Source organism: Giraffa tippelskirchi, chromosome 6 (assembly GCF_054371585.1).
Source record: "Giraffa tippelskirchi isolate mGirTip1 chromosome 6, T2T-mGirTip1v1.2.pri, whole genome shotgun sequence".
In the NCBI taxonomy this organism is placed as follows: domain Eukaryota; kingdom Metazoa; phylum Chordata; class Mammalia; order Artiodactyla; family Giraffidae; genus Giraffa; species Giraffa tippelskirchi.
In genome coordinates this window covers 106,721,342-106,746,155 of record NC_137280.1, presented here as the reverse complement: position 1 = coordinate 106,746,155, position 24,814 = coordinate 106,721,342, and the positions used below count along the sequence as shown (strand labels likewise).

General features: G+C 36.2%; 1 protein-coding gene across 3 annotated transcripts in view; it reads left to right on the top strand.

Moving 5' to 3' along the window:
* The window catches only part of SNX2 (sorting nexin 2), a 55,699-nt gene that overhangs the window by 9,246 nt on the left and 21,639 nt on the right, over window positions 1–24,814 (top strand). For all 3 annotated transcript variants that reach the window (XM_081499029.1, XM_081499030.1, XM_081499031.1), the window contains exons 2-6: window positions 17,368–17,485; window positions 21,324–21,487; window positions 22,783–22,849; window positions 23,181–23,224; window positions 24,640–24,781. In XM_081499029.1, coding sequence (XP_081355155.1) covers window positions 17,368–17,485; window positions 21,324–21,487; window positions 22,783–22,849; window positions 23,181–23,224; window positions 24,640–24,781 — 535 coding nt within the window. The remainder of the gene's footprint in view (window positions 1–17,367; window positions 17,486–21,323; window positions 21,488–22,782; window positions 22,850–23,180; window positions 23,225–24,639; window positions 24,782–24,814) is intronic.

The window sequence follows — 24,814 nt, the reverse complement described above, 5'->3', positions numbered from 1 at the left end:
TAAGCTGGTTAGTAAACAGCCACTGTTAAAAATTACATAAACATAAATTATATTTTAAAAGGCAGTAAATATTTCCAACTTGTCACTTGTTTATTTCTTTACTGTGTTTTACTAGTTTCTGTGCTCGTGAACTAATATGTCTATTCTATCTGTGTGGTGCAATGTGTCTTATTAGCTCCATTTTCAGTAAGGAGTGATCGGCCACGAAGGGAATTGTTTATGCCACAGAAATCAGCGAAAGCCAAAATTCAGGGTCTTCTTTCCCAAAGACCTGATTGCTAAATATATACCAGCATACCACTGCTTTTTAATCATTCTAAGAGATATGTAGTGTTATCTCATTGTGATTTTAATATACATTCCCTAATGATTAATGATGGTGAGTACTTTTTTGCCTACATATTCACCATCTGAAAGTTATCTTTAGTGTTCTTTATATCTTTTTCCCATTTAAAATAGGTTTCCTTATTGAGTTTTGAGAATTTTTTCATGTATTCTGAATATAAATCCTTCATCAGATATGTTTTGTAGGTACTTTTTTCCAGTCTGGCTTATTTTATCCTTTTTTGATTGATAATGCCTTATGTGTTGCGTATGAAATCCTTGGGTAACATTACCCAAAGTCACAAAAGTTTTTCCTATGTTTTTTCTGTAAGTTTTAAAGTTTTAGCTTATTTATATTTAGACTTAAGTGATTTTGAGTGAATTTTCTTATGAGTTGAAGCTCATTTTTTTGCATATAAAATCTCATTTCAATTATTGAAAGATAGTCATGTTAAGTTTGCTTTATGGCTCAGAATGTGGTCTTTTGTGGTAAATATTGTGTGTGTACTTGAAAAGAATATATTTAGTTTGATATTGAGTAGAATGCTCTATAAATACTAAGTTAGTTGACTGTATTTTTCAGTACATGAAACAACATCAATAGATTTCAGATTTGTATTAAGATAAAGAAGCTGAACTTTTAAAAAAATTTCTTCCTTGGGTTTTCTTTGAATGTTTATCAAAAAATCAATAGAACATTTATGCGTGGCTCTATTTCTGGACTCTGTGTAGTTGGTCTTTTGACTGTCTTTCTTCCAGTTATATGTTGTCTTGATTAACTGAGTCTTGAAATCAAGTAGTGTGAATCCAGTGACTTTGTTCTTTTCGAAATTGTTTTGACTATTCTTGTTCTTTTGCCTGCACATATAACTTCAGAATCTATTTATTGATTTCTATCAAAAATTCCTGCTGAGATTATAATTGAGATAACAATGAACCCATTGATCAGTTTGGGGGAGAAATAGTATATTAATACTATTGAGAGCCTTTAAGCCATAAGTATACTATTTCTCTCTCTCTTTTTTTTTGCTTTAGATCTTGGTTTTTTTCATTCGTGTTTCTACTTTTCAGCATACAGATCTGGTGCACATTTTATTAGTTTATACCTGTTTAATGGCTTTTTGGTGCTTTTGTATCTTTTACGTTCACTCATTAATGGCACATTTTTTGTTTTCTGCAACTGTTGCTAGACACTAGTTCTAGTAGAGTTTTAGAGTCTGAAATTTTCTATGTAGATAGTCGTGTTGTCTGTGATTAGAGTTTTATTTCTTCCAATCTTAATGTCTTTTTCTTGCCTTAATGCACTAGCCGAATCCACCAGTGTAATATTGAATGGAAGTGGTGATTGTGGGTGTCTTTTCCCCATTCATGCTCATAGGAGGAAAATGCTCATTTTTTTCTTTCTAGAGTATTGTTTTGATAGATGACTTTTATTGGGTTAAAGAATTTCCCTTCTATTCCTAGTTTTCTGAATTTTGTATCTATGAATGGATATTGATTTTGGCAAATGCTTTTTCTGCACCTAATATATTCATTTGATTCTCTTCTTTAGTTTATTGATAAAGTGGTATTGGTTGATTTTCAAATGTTGAGTAAACCTTGAATTCCCACACAGTCATAATGTATTTACCTTTTTTTTATATATTGCTGCACTCAGTTTGCTAGTATTTTGCTGCTGTTGTGTCCGTGTTTGTGACAGATACTTGGATGTTGCTTTATTTTACTTGTAATGTCTGATTTTGGGTATCAGAAATGCTTACCTCATTAAATGAATTGGAGAGTGTTTTCTCCTCCTCTGTATTCTTGAGGAGTTTGTGTGGAATTAGTCTTATGTTTGCCTTAATTGTTGGCAGAACTTGCTAGGGAAATCATTTGAACACGTATTTTTGTTTGTTAGAAGATTTTTAACTACAAATTCAGTGTCTCTAATAGTTATGAAAGTATTTCTTCTTGGTGAACTTTGGTGGTATGTGACTTTAAAGGAATTTGTCCTTTCAGTGTAACTTGTGAAATTTATGGGCAGAAGGTTTTTCATAATACTCCATACTTACTACTGTATCCATGGAGTCTGTGGGGGCTGCCCCTCCCTTTCTATTCTTATATTGGTAATTTATGCCATCTCTTTGCTTTTTATTGTTTTGTTTTAATCTTGCTAAAGCTTTGTCATTTTATTGGGATTTTTTTCTTTTTCAAAGAATCATGTTTTGGTTTCTTGATTTCTGTTTTTTGTTTTCTTTTTTAATTTTATTAATTTCTTCTGCTTGCTGTTTGGTTTGCTTTTCTGTTTTGTCAGATAAAAGCTTTGATTATTGATAACAGGCTTTTTTTGAGTACTAGTATTTAGTTGTGTATTTCTCTGAAGCACTGCTTTAGCTGTCTCCCACAAATTTTAATATTGTTTTTGTCTTCATTCAGTTTAAACTGTTTTCTAGTTTCCCTTGTGACATCCTTTTTGACTTACAGGTTATTTAGAAGTGTTAATTCCCAAAATTTGAGGATTTTCTAGATAGCTTTCTGTTACTGGTAGCTGTTTATTTGATTATTGTAAGAGAATGTTTTATGATTTCAGTTCTTATACATTTGTTAAGGTTTGTCTAATGGCCCGGAATGTGACCTCTTATAGTGAATAGTCTATGTGTACTTGAAAAACATGTAGTCTGATGTTATTGTTGAAGTGTTCTCTAAAAGTCAAGTTGACTGATAGTATTTTCCAGGTCTTCTCTATCTTCTCTTATTATCTGTATTTATTGTATCAGTGACTGCAATTTAGTATTATTGCAATTTCTTGGTACATTGATCCTTTTATCATATGATTCAGCTCCTTTATTGGGCTTCCCAGGTGGCTCAGTGGTAAAGAATACACCTGCCAAGCAGGAGACACTGGTTCAATCACTGGGTTGGGAAGATCCCCTGGAGATGGAAATGGCAACTCGCTCTAGTATTCTTGCTCCAGGAAATATCATGGACAGAGGAGCCTGGCGGGCTATAGTCCATGGTGTCTCAGAGTCAGACACAACTTAGCAACTAAACAACAGCCACAAACCCCTCTTTACTGCTGACGATATTCTTAAGTTTATCTACTGTTAATGTAACACTCCAGCTCTTCTTTGATAGCATAGCATGTTTTTTCCATTCTTTCAGCTTTAGCTTATCTATATCTTTAAAATAGGGCTTTGTAGACAGCATATTGTTGTGAATTGTTACTTTTATACACAATCTGGCCACCTCTATATTATAGCTGGTATATTTACAGTATTTACATTTTTTGTATCATGTATCTTCAGGCCAAAAAATTTAGCACTTTTTTATAAAAAGCTGATCTAGTGATGGCAGATTCCTATAGTTTTCTTTAATCTGAGACTAACTTTATTGCACCTTCATTCCTGAAGGGTATTTTTGCTGGATATAGAATTCTGCATTGGCACTTTTTTAGCACTTTAAAGATTTTGTGCTGTTTCTGGTCTCTAATTTCTGATGAGAAATATTCAGTTCTTCTGTTTCCATAAATGTAATTTTTGTTTGTTTTTCCTTAGCTGCTTCAAGTTTTTAGTTTTTTAATGTTTATAGGTTTCAGCCATTTTTAATGATGAGACTGCATCTAGTTTTCTCTGAAGTAGTCCTATTTGGACTTCTCATGTTGCTGGATCTGTAAATTAATGTCTTGCACCAGATTTGGAGAATTAGCCATAACTTCTTGAAAAATTTTTCTGTGCTGCTCTTTTTTGGGGCTTCAGTAATGTGATTGTTAAACTTTTTTATATTGTTTCACAGATCCTTAGAATTTTGTTCATTTTCAGATTGAATATTTCCTAAGGTTTGTCTTCAGGATCACTGACTTTTTCTTTTAAGAACTGTAAAGGGTAAATTTTACTTCCCTGGTAAGCTGACAGATTAATTTCTTTTATGGTTGCTAGAAGTTGACATAATAAAAGATTTTATACTCAACACATAGCAAATAGCATGAGTATCTTTGTGACTCTTTCCCTTGCCCCTCTCTTGCCAGCATGATAAGACAGAGGGGCCCAGACCAGCATTGCACCAGCCTTTGGTTTGTGTCATAGCTGAGAAACTTGAGTTTACAGAACCTAAATCATTTATAATAGACAATGTCTGCCTGTTCTTTGCTCTAGAAAATACAGTATCTTTATTATTGTTGTTGTTTAGTTGCCAAGCCATGTCTGACTCTTTTATGACCCCAACGGACTGTAGCCTGCCAGGCTCCTTTGTCCATGGGGTTTCCAAGGCAAGAATACTGCAGTGGGTTGCCATTTCCTTCTCCAAGGGATCTTCCCAACCTAGGGATCAAATCTGCATCTCCTGCGTTGCAGATGGATTCTTTCCTGTCGAGCCACCAGGGAAGCCTTGTCTTTATTATACTAGATATTAAACAGACCTAATCTTTTGGGGGGAAAGAGGTTAAATATGTTTCCTCAATACCTGTCTTGAATAACCTGTCTTGGATAATTCTGATCACCCAGAAGCTGTCACACTACTCTTCTGCCATCACTTCCTCATTCAGTGGCCACTCTCTCCATACTCCTTTCTGTCCAGTTGAGAACAACTCTTCATTCACCCACTTGGAAACTAAAAGAGACATGGAGAGGCAGAGGTGAGGGAGTCCTGAGAGCATTTACCGAGTGACTGCTCAGTGAGCAGAGGAGCAGGGCACTGTGTGTTGCTGATGGATGGGCACTGATACAAAGTACATGCCTCATGGCCTCCCCACAGTGGGGTGACTGCCGCTACCTCAGCCATTACTGGAGCTGTTCATGGGCCACACCATTCCCGTCTTGTTCTCCACTCCCAGGCACTAACCTGTGATATGAAAGAGTCCTTTCTGTTACATAAACATTCTAGTTTTTCTTTCTCTGTGACTTTGATGTCAAAGAACTGTGACTATCCAAGATATTAGCATAGTATGAATATTTATGATAAGAATACATCATAGGTTATTAATAGACTGCATGTGTTATAACTGTATCCTGTATTAGAGTTTTTACTTTGAATTGTCGTATCTATTTTAATGAATTAAAGATGGAAAAAGTCATTTTTGTTATTCAGATATTTAGCATTCCTGTTATGTTTCCTTCTTTCATTGTTTCCTTTTGTATAATTTTTCTTAAGCTTAAAGAATTTCTTTTAGCATTTTTTTTTTTGGCCAGGTCTATTGATGATGAATTATCTTATTTGTACTTCATCTGAAAACTATTTTGCCTTTATTCCTGAAGGATATTTTTGCTGTTTATAGTTTTTTCGGTAGACAGTTTTTTTTCCATCACTTAGAAACTATTCTTAGACTGTTTTAGTCTTATGATTTCTGATGAGATATCTACAGTCATTAAAATTGATATGCCCCTGTGAAAATGGTGGGTTTTTTTCTCTCATTACTTTCATTTTTTTCCCCAATCGTTTTATTTTTAGCAACGTGATAATATGTTACAGTCATAGTTTTCTCTGGTTTTATCCTCTTTGAAGTTTGCTCCTATACATTTATATCCTTTAGCTTCGGGAATTTTCAACAGTTTTCTTCTGTAAATATTTCTGCAGAAATTTTCCATCTCTCCAGTGACTTTAGTGACATAAATGTTAGACCTTCTAATATCCCATAGACCCCTGAGGTCTTGTTCATTGTATTCAACTTTTTTTCCCATGGTTATTCAGATTGGATACTTCATATGGATTTATTTTCCAGTTTGCTGACACTTTTCTGTGTCATCTTCATTCTTTTATTGAACCCAGACTGTGAACTTTTTTAGATACTTTGATTTTAGTTCTGGAGTTTTCCTTTTTTCTTTCTTTTCTCTCTCTCTTTCATTTGTTTTTTTGGTAGGTTCTGTTTCTTTGCTGCAAACATTCATCTTTTCATTCACTTCAAATATATTTGCCTTTATCTCATGGAGCATAGTTCAAAAACCTTGTAAAAGTTTTCTTGGCGAATACTTTCAATATATCACTGTTTTGGGGTTAGGATCTGTTGATTGTCTTTTCTCTTGAGATTTGATTACAGGTTCATTACACAAACACTAAATAATAGCCTTGAGTTGAGATTGACTATTTTTAAGACTGCATGTAATTTTTACAAATTTTGGTGTTTTTCAAAGTCATTATCAAGCAAAGTTAAGAAATGAAAAAAGAAATCAAGTTAGATGACTCTAGATTTAGAAATTGTAAAATAGTGAAGTGGGTAGTCAAAAAAAAAGAAAGAAAAAAACCACCATTATAGCAATTCTGATGTACTTCTTATGAGTTTGAACAAATTCTGGGAGATAGTGAAAGACAGGGAAACCTGGTGTGCTTTAGTTCGCGGGGTTGCAAAGAGTTGGACACGGCTTAGTGACTGAACAACAACAGCAAGGAAATTTATGTAACCATAGACACGTTAGTGTACAGGCAGAACTAAAATCCAGAACTTTTGATCCCAGGAAATTTTGACATTTTAAAAATAAAAATCTTTGTTCATAATCAAGTTGAGTGTACAGGTATATTATATATAGGTCCTTAATGCCTGTTTCTTACTCAAAGCAAGTATAATCTCCCTCAGTATCCATATGGCATTGGTTTTAGGACACATTGCAGACACCAAAATCCCTTTTAGGAAGTCTGTTATTTAAAATGGCATAGTGTTCCATGTAACCTATACACATCCTCCTGTATACTTTAAAATCATCTCAAAATTTCTTTTAATACCTATGTCAGTGTAAATGCTTATAAATAGTAAATACAATGTAAATGCCGTGCAGTTGGTTGCTGAACTGAACGTGAAAGTTGCTCAGTAGTGTCCTACTCTTTGTGATGCCATGGACTATACAGTCCATGGAATTCTCCAGGCCAGAATACTGGAGTGGGTAACCCTTCCCTTCTCCAGGGGATTTTCCCAACCCAGAGATCGAATCCAGGTCTCCCCCATTGCAGGCGGATTCTTTACCAGCTGAGCCACCAGGGAAGCCCAAGAATACTGGAGTGGGTAGCCTATCCCTTCTCCAGTGGATCTTCCTGACCCAGGAATCGAACCAGGTTCTCCTGCATTGCAGGCAGATTCTTTACCAACTGAGCTATCAGAGAATCCCTGAAGGTCACTCAGTCGTGTCCGAGTCTTTGTGACCCCATGGATTATACAGTCCATGGAATTCTCCAGGCCAGAATACTGGAGTGGGTAGCCTTTCTCTTCTCCAGGGGATCTTCCCAACCCAGGGATCAAACCCAGGTCTCCCACATTGCAGGCAGGTTCTTTACCACCTGAGCCACAAGCTAGTGTGTGGCAAAACCCATTTTATTGAATCTTTCTGGAATTTAAAAAAATATTTTCAATCTGCAGTTGATTGAATCTGTTGGGACCCCTACAAAGAGAGGACCAGCTGCAAGAAACAATATTTGTTTGTGTATTGATTGATTTGTTTTTGAAGAATATGTGTTTATTCTATTTTTTATAATTTTTGTTGATGACTGTGCTGGGTATTCATTGCTGCAGGGCTTTTCTCTAGTTGTTGCAAGCAGGGACTACTCTTTGGTTTCGATACACAGGCTTCTCATTGTGGTGGCTTCTCTTGTTGGGGAGCATGGGCTCTAGGGCACGCAGGCTTCATTAGTTGTGGCACGTGGGCTCAGTAACTGTGGCTCCCAGGCTCTAGAGCACAGACTCAATAGTTTTGGTGCACAGGTTTAGTTGTTTGCGGCATATGGGATCTTCCTAGATCAGGGACTGAACCCATGTCTCCTACATTGGCCGATAGATTCTTTACCACTGAGCCACTGGGGAAGCCCAGCAGCATTTATTTTTAATGAGTAGTGTCAGGAAACTGGATTGTACTCATAGGTAAGTAGTTCTTTTATATAGTGGCATATTCGAAACATCTTTCTGTGAAACCAAATACCACTTACTCTGCTGCTGTGTCTTTTGAAAAATAGACTTTACCTTTTAGAGCAGTTTTAAGTTTGTAGCAAAATTGAGTGGAAAGTATAGAGATTTCCCATGTAATGCGCCTACACATGCATTTTTCTTCATTATCAATATCTTCCACCATAGTGTTACCTTTGCTACAGCTGGTAAAACTACACTGACAAATCACAATCACCCAAGATCCGTAGTTTACATTAGGGTTCACCCTTGGTGTTGTACATTCTCTGGGTTTGGGCAAATGTATAATGACATGTGTTCACTGTTATAAAATATTACAGAGTAGTTTCACTGTCCTGAAATTCCTCTCTGCTCTGCTTGTTCATCCCACCCTTCCCCCAATCCACTAGTCTTTACTGTCTCCATAGTTTTGCCTTTTCAACAGTGCAATATAGTTGTAAATATATAATATATAGGTCTTTCAGACTGTCTTCTTTCACATTTAAGTTTTCTCTATGTCTTTTCATGGTTAGATGCTTCATTTCCTTTTGGTCTGAATAATACTCCATTGTCTGGATGTACTGTAGTTTGCTTACCCGGTTACCTACTGAAGAACATCTTCATTGCTTCCAAATTTTAGCAACTATAATTAAAGCTGCTATTAATATTATGTGCATGTTTTTGTGTAGGTATAAGTTTTCAACTCCCCTGGATGACTACTAAAGATCACAGTTGCTAGAACACATAATAAGAGTATGCTTATCTTATAAATGTACTGCCAAAATGATCTTCCATAGTGGTTGTACCACTGTGTATTCCCACCAGCAGTGAATGAGAGTTCCTATTGCTTCACATCCTCATCAGCATTTGGTGGTATCAGTGTTCAAAATTTTGACCACTTTAATAGCTGTTTGGAGTGAATCCACTATGAGGTATAGTGTTTCTCACTGTTGTTTTGGTTTGCATTTCTCTGATAACATATGATGTGGGACATCTGTTCATATGGTTATCTGCCATGTGTTTATCTTTGGTGAAGTATCTGTTAAGGTCTTTGGCCTGTTATTAAGTTGGGCTGTTCATTTTCTAATTGTTGAGTTTATACTTTGGATAACAAGGCTTTATCAGCTGTGTCTTTTGAAAATATTATCTCCCAGTCTGCAGCTTGTTTCTCCATTTTCTTGACACTGTCTTTTGCAGAGTAGTTTTTATTTTAATTTTAGTGAAGTCTGTCTTATCAAATGTTTTTTTCATGGATTGTGCCTCTGTTGTATCTAAAAACTAAAAACTTACTATGAAACATGAGGTCATCTAGATTTCCTCTTGAGTTATCTTCTAGAAACTTTATACTTTAGTGCTCTATCTTTAGGTCAGTGATCCATTTTGAGTTGATATTTGAGAAGACTGTAAGGTCTGTTTCTAGATGCTTTTCTTACATATAGATTTTCAGTTGTTGCAGCACTGTTTGTGGAAGAGACTACATTGTGTTGCCTTTGCTCATTTGTTGAGAATCATTTGGCTATTTTGTTGCTTTTCAGTCACTAGTCATGTCTGACTCTTTGCAATCCCATGGACTGCAATATGCCATGCTTCCCTGTTCTTCACTATCTTCCAGAGTTTGTTCAAACTCCCATCCATTGAGTTGGTGATGCCATCCAACCATCTTATCCTCTCTTGCCCCCTTCTCCTACCCTCAGTCTTTCCCAGCATCAGGGTCTTTTCCATTGAGTCGAATCACCATTCGTCCTTTCAGTGTATGACCAGGGTTGATTTCCTTTAGAATTGACTGATTTGATCTCCTTGCAATCCAAAGGACTCTCAAGAGTCTTCTTCAACACCACAACTCAAAAACATCAATTCTTTGATGCTCAGCGTTATTTATCGTACAGCTCTCACATCTGTACGTTACTATTGGAAAAACCGTAGTGTTGTCTATAGGGACCTTCGTCAGCAAAGTGATGTCTCTGCTTTTTAATATGCTGTCTATATATGTCATAGCTTTCCTTTCAAGGAGCCAAGCGTCTTTTAACTTCTTGGCTGCAGTCACCATCTGCAGTGATTTTGGAGACTGAGAAAATAAACTCTGTCACTGTTTCCACTTTTACCCTGGAGTAACAGGCAAATTTGGCCTTGGAGTACAAAACAAAGCAGGCCAAAGGCTAACAGATTTTGCCAAGAGAACGCAAGAGTCATAGCAAACACCCTCTTCCAACAACATAAGAGAAGATGCTACACATGGACATCACCAGCTGGTCAGTACCGAAATCAGATTGATTATATACTTTGCAGCCAAAGGTGGAGAAGCTCTATACAGTCACCAAAAACAAGACTGGGAGCTGACTGTGGCTCAGATCATGAACTCCTTATTGCCAAATTCAGACGTAAATTGAAGAAAGTAGGGAAAACCACTAGACCATTCAGGTATGACCCAAGTCAAATCCTTTACAATTATACAGTGAAAGTGACAAATAGATTCAAGGGATTAGATCTGATCGGCAGAGTGCCTGAAGAACTCTGGACAGAGGTTTGTGACATTGTACAGGAACAGTGATCAAGACCATCCCCAAGAAAAAGAAATGTAAAACAGCAAAATGGTTGTCTGAGGAGGCCTTACAAATAGCTGAGAAAAGAAGAGAAGCTAAAGACAAAGGAGAAAAGGAAAGATATACCCATTTGAATGCAGAGTTCCAAAGAATATTGAGGAGAGATAAGAAAGCCTTCCTCAGTGATCAATGCAAAGAAATAGAGGAAACCAATAGAATGGGAAAGACTAGAGATCTCTTCAAGAAAATTAGAGATACCAAGGGAACTTTTCATGCAAAGATGGGCACAATAAAGGACAGAAATGATATGGATCTAACAGAAGCAGAAGATATTAACAAGAGGTGGTAAGAATACACAGAAGAACTGTATAAAAAAGATCTTCACGACCCAGATAATCACGATGGTGTGACCACTCACCTAGAGCCAGACATCCTGGAATGTGAAGTCAAGTGGGCCTTAGGAAGCATAACTATGAACAAAGCTAGTGGGAGGTGGTTGAATTCCGGTTGAGCTGTTTCAAATCCTAAAAGATGATGCTGTGAAAGTGCTGCACTCGATATGCCAGCAAATCTGGAAAACTCAGCAGTGGCCACAGGACTAGAAAAGGCCAGTTTTCATTCCAGTCCCAAAGAAAGGTAATGCCAAAGAATGTTCAAACTACCTGCACAATTGCACTCATCTCACGCACTAGCAAAGTAATGCCCCAAATTCTCCAAGCCAGGCTTCAACAGTATGTGAACCGTGAACTTCCAGATGTTCAAGCTGGATTTATAAAAGGCAGAGGAACCAGAGATCAAATGGCCAACATCAGTTGGATCATCAAAAAAGCAAGAGTTCCAGAAAAACTTCTGTTTTTGCTTTATTGGCTTTGCCAAAGCCTTTGACTGTGTGGATCACAACAAACTGAAAATTCTGAAAGAGATGGGAATACCAGACCACCTGACCTGCCTTCAGAGAAATCTGTATGCAGGTCAAGAAGCAACAGTTAGAACTAGACATGGAATAACAGACTGAGTACAAATCAGGAAAGGAGTACTTCAAGGCTGTATATTGTCATCCTGCTTATTCACCTTATATGCATCATGAGAAATGCTGGACTGGATGAATCACAAGCTGAAATCAAGATTGTCGGGAGAAATATCAATAACCTCAGATATGCAGATGACACCACCCTTATGGCAGAAAGCAAAGAAGAACTAAAGAGCTTCTTGATGAAAGTGAAAGAGGAGAGTGAAAAAGTCTGCTTAAAACTCAACATTCAGAAAACTAAGATTATGGCATCTGGTCCCATCACTTCATGGCAAATAGATGGGAAAATAATGGAAACAGTGACAGACTTTATTTTTAGGGGCTCCAAAGTCACCGCAGATGGTGACTGCAGCCTTGAAATTAAAGACACTTGCTCCTTGGAAGAAAAGTTACGACCAACATAGATAGCACCTTTAAAAACAGAGACATTACTTTGCCAAAAAGGTCCACCTAGTCAGCTGTTGTAGTCATGTATGGATGTGAGAGTTGGACTATTAAGAACGCTGAGCGCCGAAGAATTGATGCTTTTGAACTGTGATATTGGAAAAGACTCTTGAGAGTTCCTTGGAGTACAGGAAGATCCAACCAGTTCATGCTAGAGGAATTCAGTCCTGAATATTCATTGAAAGGACTGATGCTGAAGCTGAAATTCCAATACTTTGGCTACCTGATGCAAAGAACTGACTCACTGGAAAAGACCCTGATGGCTGGGAAAGATTGAAGGTGGGAGGGGACGACAGAGGGTGAGATGGTTGGATGGCATCACTAACTCAATGGAGATGAGTTTGAGTAACCTCTGGGAGTTGGTGATGGATAAGGAAGCCTAGCGTGCTGCAGTCCATAGGATTGCAAAAAGTCGTAGACGACTAAGCGACTGAACTGAACTGAATGCTTCCTAAGGCCCACTTGACTTCACACTCCAGGAGGTCTGGCTCTCGGTGAGTGACCACACCATTGTGGTTATCTGGGTCATAAAGACTTTTTTTGTATAGTTCTTCTATGTATTCTTGCCATGCCTTTTTAATCTCCTCTGCTTCTGTTAGGTCCTTACCATTTCTGTCCTTTATCCTGCCCATCCTTGCATGAAAAGTTCCCTTGATATCTCCAATTTTCTTGAAGAGATCTCTAGTCTCTTCCATTCCGTTGTTTTCCTCTATTACTTTGCATTGTTCACTTAAAAAAGCTTTCTTATCTCTCCTTGTTGTTCTGTGGAAGTCTGCATTCAGTTGGTTCTATCTTTCCCTTCCTCCCTTGCCTTTCACTTCTCTTCTTTCCTCTGCTGTTTGTAAGGTCTCCTTAGACAACCACTTTGCCTTCTTGCATTTCTTTTTCTTTGGCTGGTTTTTGGTCACCACTTTCTGTGTAGAGTTACTGACCTCCATCCATAGTTTTTCAGGCACTTTGTGTATCAGATCTAATCCCTTGAATTATTCGTTACCTCCACTGTATAATCAAAAGGGTTTAATTAATATTATACCTAAACTGCCTAGTGGTTTCCCAACTTTGTTCGATATAAGTCTGAATTTTGCAATATGGAGCTCATGATCTGAGCCACAGTCAGCTCCAGTTCTTGTTTTTGCTGACTGTAGAGAGCTTCTCCATCTTCAGCTGCAAAGATTATAATCAGACTGATTTCAGTATTGACCCTCTGGTGATGTCCTTGTCTAGAGTTGTCACTTCTGTTTTTAGAAGAGGGCGTTTGCTATGACAGGTGTGCTCTCTTGACAAAACTGTGTTAGCTTTTGCCAAGCTTCATTTTGTACTCAAGGCCAAACTTGCTTCTTAACTCCAGGTATCTCTTGATTTCCTACTTTTGCATTCCAGTCCCCTATAATGAAAAAGGTATCACTTTTTGGTGTTAGTTCTAGAAGGTCTTCTAGGTCTTTATAGAACCGTTCAACTTCAGCTTCTTCAGCATTAGTGGTTGGGGCATAGACTTGAAGTACTGTGATGTTCAGTGGTTTGTCTTGGAAACAAACTGAGATCATTCTGTCTTTGAGATTGTATACCCAAGTACTGCGTTTCAGACTCTTTTGTTGATAATGAGGGCTACTCCATTTCTTATAAGGGATTCTTGCCCACCGAAGTAAACATGATGGTCATTTGAATTAAATTCACCCATTCCCATCCATTTTAGTTCACTGGTTTCTAAGTTGTCAGTCTTCACTCCTGCCATCTCATGCTTGGCCATGTCTAGTTCACCTTAATTCATGTACCTAACATTCCAGGTCCTATACTTTATTGTTCTTGACAGCATCAGACTTTCCTTTCAACACCAGATACACCCACAACTGAGCGTTGTTTCCACTTTGGCCCAGCCTCTTCCTTCTTTTTGGAGCTATTTCTCCGCTCTTCTCCAGTAGCATATGACACCCTCTGACCCAAAGGGCTCATCTTCCAGTGCCGTATCTTTTTGACTTTTCATAATGTCCACAGAGTTCTCGAGGCAAGAATTCTGGAATGGTTTGCCATTCCCTCCTCCAGTGGGCCACGTTTTGTCATTACTCTCCACTGTGACCTGTCCTTCTGGGTGGCCCTGCCTGGCCTGGCTCATAGCTTCATTGAGTTACAAGCCCCGTTGCCACAAGACTGCGATCCATGAAGGACTTGCTTATATTAAGTGAATCTATTTCTGGGTTCTCTATTCTGTTCCACTAGTCTATTCATTCTTTTACCTGTACCATACTGTGTCTATTATTGTAGCCTTATGGTAAGTCTTGAAGTCAGGAGCTGCAGTCCTTCCACTCTGTTCTTCTCCTTCAGTAATGTATTGTCTCTTCTGGGTTTTTTACTTCTCCGTGTGAACTTTATCATCAGTCTATCGATACCCACAAAATAGCTTGCTGGAATTTTGATTGGTATTGCATTGAACCTGTGGATCAAAGTCAGGAAGAACTGACATCTTGACAGTATTGAGTCTTCCTGTTCATAAATATGGAATATCTATCCATTTATTTAGCTCTTTAGTGTTCCTCATAGGGATTTTGTGCATATTTTGTTAGATTTCTTCCTAAGTGTTTAGTTATTTTGCGTGCTGATGTAAATGGTATTTTTTTCTTTTTAAATTTCAAATACTATTTGGTGATGGCATATAGAAGTAATTAGCTTCTGTAGGTTAACCTTGTATCCTGCAACTTTGCTATAACTGTTTATTAGTTCTGGAAGCCTTTTTTGTCAGTTTTCTGGGTTTTATTTCCTTTATTATCTTTACTGCATTAGCTTGGACTTGCAGTGTGATGTTGACAAGCAGTAATGACAGCAGACATCCTTGCCTTGTTCTTGCTGTTAGTGAGAAAGCTGTTGAGTTTTTCATTAAATATAATGTTAGGGGTAGTTTTTTTTAGCTTTTTTTTAGCTATTCCTCAAATTGCGGCAGTTCTTCTGTATTTCCATGAGTGCGTGTTGGAGCCACTTGGCTACATTTTTATGTATGTGTGCTTAAGGGTATTTCAAACTTTATTGTAGACAGTCTGGTTGACAAACTTACTACTATTTCTTACACCTATTCATAGTTATTTTCTTAGAGTTGAGTTAATAGATAGTCATTGAGTATTCGCTGCCAGGAACCTGGTAAAAAGAAATAAAATAAGATATTCTTCTTTTCATACAGAGTTTGTAGTCTATAAATAGATAATGTAATACAATGTGGTGAGAGAAATTATGACAAAAGAAGCAGATATGCATTGGAAGCACATATACCACTCACCTAACCATACTCAATTAGAGGGTAGGTTGTCAGGAACATCTTCTGGAAAAAGCTTATAGGAAAAGCTTATTTCTTTTTAAGTTCCTTCAAGAAAAAAATACTAAGGTGAGTAGACGCCTACCTTTGTGATAGTTTGGAGATGTAATAATGAGCTCCTGAGAGAAAAGAAAACTGCTTTTTAAAATTTTCCCGTAAGGAATTTAAACTGTTTTTGAAAGCTGTAAGAAATGTCCTTATGCCATAGGGGATAGTTGACTCAAAAAACTGATCAGAAAAATCTTATTAATTAGAAATGGCCTTAAAGTAAAATTGATAATATACCCTTACTAATTAATAATTGTACTCATTAATATGTACCATTAAGTAAGTGGAAAGGCAACGGTACAAACTGGGAGAAAATTTTTTCCTCCATACATATGTGATACATTTCTAGAACTTGTATCTAGAATATGTAAAGAACTCCTACAAATCAATAAGAACAATAGAAAAATAGGGAAAATACTTGAAGAGACCCTTCACAAAAGAAGATATCCAAATGTCTGTTAAACATATGAAAAACTGCTCACCATCATTACTCATCAGGAAGATGCCAATTCAAATCACAGTAACGTGCACTCTATACTCTGCATAATAGCTTAAGTGAAAACATGAAATATATTTAAGTGTTGACAAGGATATGAAGCATCTGGAAACTGTATATTACTGGTGTGTGTGTGTTAGTCACTCGGTCGTGTCCAACTCTAACCCCACGGACTGTGGGAGAGCCTGTTGGGTCTCTCTGTCCATTGGATTCTACAGGCAAGAATACTGGAGTGCATTGCCATTCCCTTCTCCAGAGGATCTTCCTGACCCAGGGATCGAACCCTGGTCTCCAACATTGCAGGCAGATTCTTTACCATTGAGCTACAGGAAAGTCCTATATTACTGGGGGGGTGGGGGGGTGGGGGGGTGGGAGTGTAAATTATATAACTGCTTTAGAAGATTTTTAGTAATATCTTCTAAAGCAGAACATTGCATCAACAAAGATGAGTGTTCTATTACATGCAACAGTATAAAAGAGTCTTGTATACATAGCATTAAGGTCAAAAAACAAACAGAAAAAAGAAATATGTTTTGGATGATTCTAGTTCTGTGAAGAGCAAAAACAGGAAATACTAATCCTTGTTGGTGGAACCCTAGGTTGGGAGAGGGTAACGAATGGGAAGAAGCATGAGTGGAGCTTCTCAGTTTGATAATGTTCTCTTTCTTGATCTGGGTGCTGATTACACAGGTGTATTGGGTTTTGAAAATATATAGCTGTGCATTTTAGATATATACAGTTTCCTTTTTGTGTTATGTATTTTTTTTAAGTACTGGTTTTAACTTATTATAAGAAAACTGTGATAAATCTAAAAGCTTTACAGTGTTGATTCCATTTTGCTGATTTTTGTACTTTCAGAAATACAAAAATATTCCTTTAGCTTAGTTGAAATGAAATAATTGGTAATTTTTTAGTTTGAAAATACAGAAATTTTAGAATAATTGTAGTCTTAAGTCAACTACTGCTAAACCTTTTTCTTAAAGTATTAATTTGAACTTCTTATTCATGCAACATATTTGCAAGGTCCGATTTTTACTATTATATGATATTATATACTGCATAAAACATTAGAATTTGTTTTTCTTAATTATAACTAAACATGACAGATTAGTATATCTAACTGGGTGACTGGAAAAGATTTTCTGTTTTAAATCTTAAGTGACTTCTTGTTAAGAAAGAAGGTGAGTGAAAGTGTGTTTTTGGTTATTTCTTACCCTCAGAGGAGGAACTGTAAATAGCTGTTCTTATTCTTTCTTCTCTGCTTATCAGGAGAATGTTCTATTTCTGTAGTATCTGGAGACATAATTAGAACAGACAAACATGGCAATCCATTATCAATTATTTTTTTAACAGTCAAGTCCATCATCTCCGGATCCAGCTAGCTTTCTTGCAGAAGATATTAGTACGAACTCCAATGGTCCAAAACCTGCAGAAGTTGTGCTAGATGATGACAGAGAAGATCTTTTTGCAGGTAATTGTAAATACCTTTTTTTTTTAAGTAATTGTCAATTGTAGCATATATCCTATTAGAAAATATTCTCTAAAACAAAACTAACATTTTCTGTGAAGTACTATTGATGGCTTTTCTTCTTAACGACTTAGGAGGATGGGAAATTTTAGTTACTTTGCTTTGTGAAAAATAAAGACTTGTGAGAAGCACGAATGTGATCCTTTCTGGTTTTAAGCGTTTGGAAATAAGTCACACTAATAATTTGATTATTTCGAGCAGTACTTGGACACAAATTAATGGTTGTGGCATTTAGACTTTGAGAAATAGCAATGATTATAGTCTTACTACTTAAAATTTTTCACAAGGCAAAATTAAACTCTGGACTTAATTACTTTATCTATAATCTATATATATTTGAAATCTGTTTTAATAAAATGTTTCAGTATTTACTATGTGTTCCATTTTGATTCAATTTTAAGTGAATAAATTGATGCTTCAGGAATTTATTTTTGATATGGGGGCAGGATTTGGTGTAGTCTCATTCTACCTTTAAAAAATTGGACCCTCTTCAAAACAATTATCAGCTTTAAGATTAAAATTTAGATACAAATTAATGTTTGGATATTAAAAAGCAGCATCTTCCTTAGAATTAATGGCACAAATAATTGCAATAGTAAATCTTTGTGTGTTTAAGAGCTTAATTTACCTAAATTGGCTTTCTTTGAGTTAAAACTTGATAATGTATCCTCCCTCAGCTTTTATAGTGGTTGAATATTGAAACCATCCTGTATTTTTTTAAACCAAGTATGCTTAAAAATGCAATCCTCTGTGACAGAGGTCCATATAATTTCCTATTTAATGTATGAAAAGTTTTCACTGCAGATGAATTCATGTATTTTATGACTTCATGCCAGAAAATTAAAATGTGAAGAGTCATTTTCCCAACCCCCACCCCTTTTTCTGTAGCTGCCTAACAAATATAATGACAGTTAACTAAAATTGTAATACTCCTTTTTCTTTTCTTTCATTGACTTTTTCCCAGGAGATCCTTAGAAGTTTCTTCATGGCATTTATGTTTTAATTTGAAAGATGACAAAAGTAGCTGCTAATCTAAAATTGTGGTTATTCCTCTAATAGTAGAGGATCATACATAGAACACTTGGATTATCCATTTTATTAAAGAATCTTTAACCTTTAAGTCTCAGAATTCTATGTTAATGAGTGTGCTGAAACTCTAAAAGCAGAATTCTGTATGTATGCATAGGAAAGATGGTTTTCTTGTTTACAGTGTGCCCTGCTGATCAAACAATTTGCCACGTCAGGGCTGTGCAGTGATATTTGCCCATGAAGCTCAACTAGAAAAATCTTTTTTGTGTTAGTGCAGACTTTACTAAACATAGTTATTGATCCATGGTCAATGTCAGTGTTTTTGTTTGTTTTTAAGGAGAAACAGAGATGAAGCAATAAAAATAGTCATCTGTTTCTTTTGTTATCTGCAGACACTTTTTATGCTTTATCATTTACCTTAAACTCAGCTACAGTTCATAATGACATTGTTAGGTTTCCTAAGACCTGTGTAAGAGGAGAAACTATAGGTATTGCTCTAGTGACTTAGCCATTCTGGTTTTAAAACCATAATAAGATTAGACTGTAATTGGTATGTATGCTAATATACTTTGGGTAGCATTTCAAATACTATTATGTCAGAAGTGGCATCAGAAAAAGTTCAAGCATGACTTTTGTTACTGTTATTAGCTTACTTACAGGATGTTCACCAAACATGGGTAACTATAGAGCTCCTTTCCACCATCAGTACATCCTGTGCTAAGCTTCACTGAACACATGTTAGGAAACTGTCCTAGAGGAATAAGTGAGGGTGAGCAAATTGCCAGTGTTGAAATTGTCCTAGACTTTTAGAACTTGTTTCTGCCAGGGTAGTTAGTGTATTTCACTTATGCTTTTCAGCAGATTATACCAAATCCAAAGTTTAACGAGTATTCCTTTGTTTGAAAAATTCTCTGGTGTCTGTGATATGAGTGAAATGTTACTTAGCTGACATTGACATAATCAATTTACACTTAGCTTCAAATGTCTCTTTCAAGGAAATATTAATCTTTATACTTAGTATATATGGGACGTTTTTCTAAAAAAAGAAAAACTTTGACTTTTTTTTTTAATTGAGGTACAGTTGATATACAGTATCATAAGTTTCAGGTGTACAGTATAGTGATTTACAATTTTTCAAGTTTATACTACATTTATGGGTTTAAAATGTTGGCTGTATTCCCTGTAACGTACAATATATCCTTGTAGACTATTTATTTTATGCATGGTAGTTTGTCCCTCTTAATTCAAAGAGGTAGAAATTTTTAATACCTCAAAAATTCAAGAGGTATCTTACTGCTTCAAGTAAATAACATATATGTTATTACTGATATACTTTTTGAGGTATTAAAATGGTTCACTGACTATTGTTACTACCTTCTCAAACTTTGAGGACTCTAAGAACCTCAGGTTAGAAACCACTGATCTAATCCTGTTTCATTTACAGTCCTGCCTGCCTTTTCTTGGTATCAGTTCGATAAACCAGCAGAACTGTGGTTATTATTTTGGCCACTGATTATAAATTTTACTTTTCTGGCTTTGCTTTTAACTTACTCAGTTATGATTGATTCCTGAACAATATGGGTTTGAAATGCTCAGGTCCACTAATACACATTTTTTTAAATTAGTAAATACTACAGTACAACTTGATCGGACGTTGATTGAATCCAAGAATGTGGAACCTCTAAAACAGAGGAGCCATGTATATGGAAGGCCCAAATATAAGTTATACTCAGAGTTTTGACTGTGTAGAGGGTTGGTGGCCCTAACTCCTATGTTGTTCAAGGGTCAACTGTGTTTCATTTTTGTGGAATGCTTCCTTCATTTTTTCTCTAAATCCATTCAGATCTTTTCAATTCAGTTTCATAAAATATTCCCTATTTTCCCCAGCCTAGATTATTCTCTCCCATCTCAACTCAAATTATAGTTTGTTCTATAGTTCATATAGCAATTAAACGTTTTGTTATGCTCTTTTTATTGTTCTCTTGGCTGTTATTTGTCTTTTATTATTTAACATTCCACATGCTTATGTCTTGTTTTCCCAACTAGATTATAAACTCCCTGAGGGCAGGTATGATACTTTACATTTTTTTGTGTTTCTTCATTCCATTTAGCACAATGTTACATAGCTTTTAGACATTCAGTTTATTGATTTGTTTTGTTTTTAAATATATTTAGTTTTAGATTTTTCAAGTGAACAAGCACTTTAAATGAAAACCTAAACACCTATTGCTTTGTGTATATTTGTGTATTCAGCTAATATCCAGTAATCTTTAGCAGTTAATTGCTTTAAATTACTAACTTTGTGGACTTTCCATAACAAATTTTTAATCCCAATTGGGATAGTTCTGAGCAGCTTTCTGCTGTAAAGTTTGTGTTCGTGTGTATAAAAGAATCATAATGTTAGCCTGAATACAAGATTTTGGAAGGTAAGTTACCACAAGTATTAGATATATTATAGATCCAAACACAAATGAATGTGGAATTATTCACATCATTGCTTTCCTACTAGCTTTATCCCTACCACTAGTATAGATAACTATGTTGACTTACTGGAATTCTTCCTAAAATCAACAAAATCACCGTTGGTTTTAAAGTTTTAAATAAACCACTAAGGAAGGATTCATAAATTATTTATAACAATTATTTTAAAATAATATTTTGATATTATGAGTCATATAAAAATGTTTCATAATTCGTTGCCTGTTCTACTTGTTACCAGTATCCTCAACTAACTTGTTTAATTTGTATCTAGAAGCTACAGAAGAAGTTTCTCTGGACAGTCCAGAAAGGGAACCTATGCTCTCCTCAGAACCTTCCCCTGCAGTCACACCTGTGACCCCCACAACACTCATTGCTCCCAGAATTGAATCAAAGAGTATGTCTGCTCCTGTGATCTTTGATAGATCCAGGGACGAGGTATGGAAGATTGTTTATATTCTAAAGTAATATGTAAATAATACTTTTTTTGTTCCCCACCCAGCATTTCTCTCCTGTCCGTCATTTGTAATCAAAGCCTTTTAGACATTTCCAAAAAGAACACTAAAGTAAAGAGGTTGGGTGATTTGGCTTCTAAATTTATCCCCACACTTTTTAATCCAGTAACTTGAATACATCACTTTCCTTCTCAAGTCAGGCAGTTTGTCATTTGCGATCTTAACCATGATAGTTCCATGGACTTAGGCACCTGGCCGGCTGCAGTTCATGTGGTCGCAGCGTCGGACAGGACTGAGTGACTGACACCGTGTTTGCGGAGTAGGGGATGTGTTGTGACTGGAGAGGAAGCATGAGGGCCTTCTAGGGTGTAATGATGGTGTTTTTTTCTTGATGTCGGTTCTGATTACAGAGATGTGTTTACTTTGTAAAAGTTATTGAGCTGTATACCTAGGATTTATATACTTTACGTATGTTACAGTTCAGATAAGGCTTACTTTTCAAAAATCTGTGCAGTAGGGCAACTTTGAAAAAATTATCATTAGAAAAATGTACTTTTCTGAAGTCTTAGAATATTAATATTGCTTTTAAATTTTGAAAAGTTGAACAGTTCCTGTGTTTTCTTCTTGAAAATAACAAACCTTTCCCTCAGAACTACTGTTAATAGGGATTGCTTACTTACAATGGCATAAAAAGTGCTTTTCTGTAGTCTCATAGGTTTATCATTTTTCCTACTTCTTTTCTCAGTGAGCTTTGTAGTGCTTTTATTGGTTTCAAGAAGAACATGTGTCTACTAGGTAATTAGAGAAACCATGATGCTCAAGTTGCTTATAATAATTTCTGCAAGTATGTAGGATTCTACTGGCAAAAGTAAGGGCTACTTCCTGGTTTTTAAAGAGGAGAGCTACAGCTTTGAAAAACAGTAATATTGAAAATAATTAAGGAATTATTTTCATAAGCTGCATCTAAAGATTGAACAAAAATATTCCACAGTATTCCCCCAGAAGTTTTCTTTACATCTGAGGAGTCGGAGGAGCACAAGATGTTCGGTTACTCCTCCCAGTTATCCTATTCCTATTGTCTGTGTGTGTGTGTGTGTTTTTCACATAGACAGGAAGTGTAAAAGCTTTCATTGGTTTTCAGAAATGGAGTGCTGAGTGACTGTCAGATTGTTTCATGTGGCAGTGATCCTAATAAAAGATAGATGTTAAAATTATACTTATTAGTATTACGACAATAATACAAATTGGAATCTTTAATACCCAAAAAAATTTCCCTAGATTGAAGAAGAAGCAAATGGAGATGTTTTTGATATAGAAATTGGTGTATCAGATCCAGAGAAAGTTGGTGAGTCAACATTTATTATATTTTGTACTTGCTTCTTTTTGATAATTAACTTTGTTGTTAATGTTCTGTTTTTCTTAACTACGTGCATTGTTACAATAATTTTTAAACTTGTGGCAGCTTGGTGGTTTGTTTTTTCCCCTAGCTTTATTGAGATATAATTGACAAATAAAAATTCTGTGTATTTAGGATGTACTCGCATCGCAATTATCATAGTGTGATAGCTTAATATTTTATGAAATGATTACCACAATCAAGTTAATGTATTACCTCGCATAGTTAGTTACCTTGTGTGTTAAGCTTATGATTTTTAATAGCTTGGCTTTTCTTATAGGTGATGGCATGAATGCTTACATGGCTTATAGAGTAACGACAAAGGTAAGCCTTTTGCTCCTCTAAAAAAATACTGAGCCCTCACTGTGTAGTATGAGGATGCTACAGTGATTAAAGTGTACGTGATCACTGTCTTTACAAGGTTATCATCCAGTAAAAGTTGCATATAAATAGTCACAGTGAGTCGTGAATGGTTTGGTAGGTAGAGTGTTCTGGGAGGCTATGCAGGAAGGAATCTAATCTAGGCAAAGTAGAAGTGTTGGGGGTGGGAGAGGGGGCAAAGGGATTTGCTTGTGGAAAAGCCAGAAATAAGAAAACATTGTGCTTTCTAGGACCTGCAGGAAGTGGTGCCAGATTAAATTGTTTGGCAGTAAGCCTGCCTTTATTATGAACAGCCACATTAGGAATTGTATGATGGAGAACCATTGAAGTTCAAACAAGAGTGTAGCACAATGAGATTTTTGTTCTAGAAAGCTCTCTCTGACTCAGTTTGGATTGGGAGGATAAAAGTGTCAGGGAACTTCCCTGGTGGTCCACTGGTTAAGACTCTGTGCTTCCACTGCTGGGGAGTGTGTGAGTTCAATCCCTGGTCAGGGAACTAAGATTCCACTTGCTGCATAGTGTGGCCAAAATGAAAAGAAAGGTCAGGATCTCTGGTTGAGGCAGTTGGAATTCTTAAAGGGATTGTAGACCTTCAAATCTTAAAGACAGGGGGTCTGCAGCAGTCCTACTCTGAGAAGTGATACTTAATACTAAGGAATTGGTTCTGGGGATGAGTGAAGAAAATGGTTTCTTAAGTTATATAGGAGATGTGATCGGTGGAGCTTGGATGTAAGAAGTGAGGAAGGAGGGAAACCTGAGTCTTTGTCTAGAGGAACTCTGGTTGTTGGAATGATCCTGGAGAAAAGGCAATGCAAAAGGAGGAACACAATATGGAGTGAAATTTGTTAATTCATTTAACAGATACTTATTTATATACCTTGGAGTCAGGCTGTCTTCCAAAGGCTAGAATATAATAGTAGACAATACAGAGAAGTTCCCTTCGCTTTTCCAGCTGGGGAAAATATGGTGAAATCCAGGTGGCAGTGCAGTTTAAGTGGAGGTTTTCCCTTGGACTATATATCAGACTGAAGCTCAGTGGAGATCTAGCCTAGAAGTTAAGATCAGAGGTTAAGAATCATTAGCATAAATACAGGTAGAGTCAGTGAGATGAGTTAAGTGTAAAATAAAGCAGGTGTTTTCTGTAAAAAAAAAAAAAAACAACCAGCGACAACTATGATTTGGGGTTTTTTCAGTTGTTCGAAATCTTTGTTTCACATTAGTTAGCTACTCTGCATTTTTTTTTGCAATGTAGACCTCTGTGTGTGTGTGTGTATGCATATTCACAATTAATGTGTTACATTAACTTTTAAATAATTGTTCAGTATTTAAAATTTGAAATACCTCCTCTTTACTTGTAGACTTCTCTTTCCATGTTCAGTAAAAGTGAATTTTCAGTTAAAAGAAGATTTAGTGACTTTCTCGGTTTGCATAGCAAGTTAGCAAGCAAGTATTTACATGTTGGTTATATTGTGCCACCAGCTCCAGAAAAGAGTATAGTAGGTAAGTATGAATCTTTAAAAATTGATTTTTGTT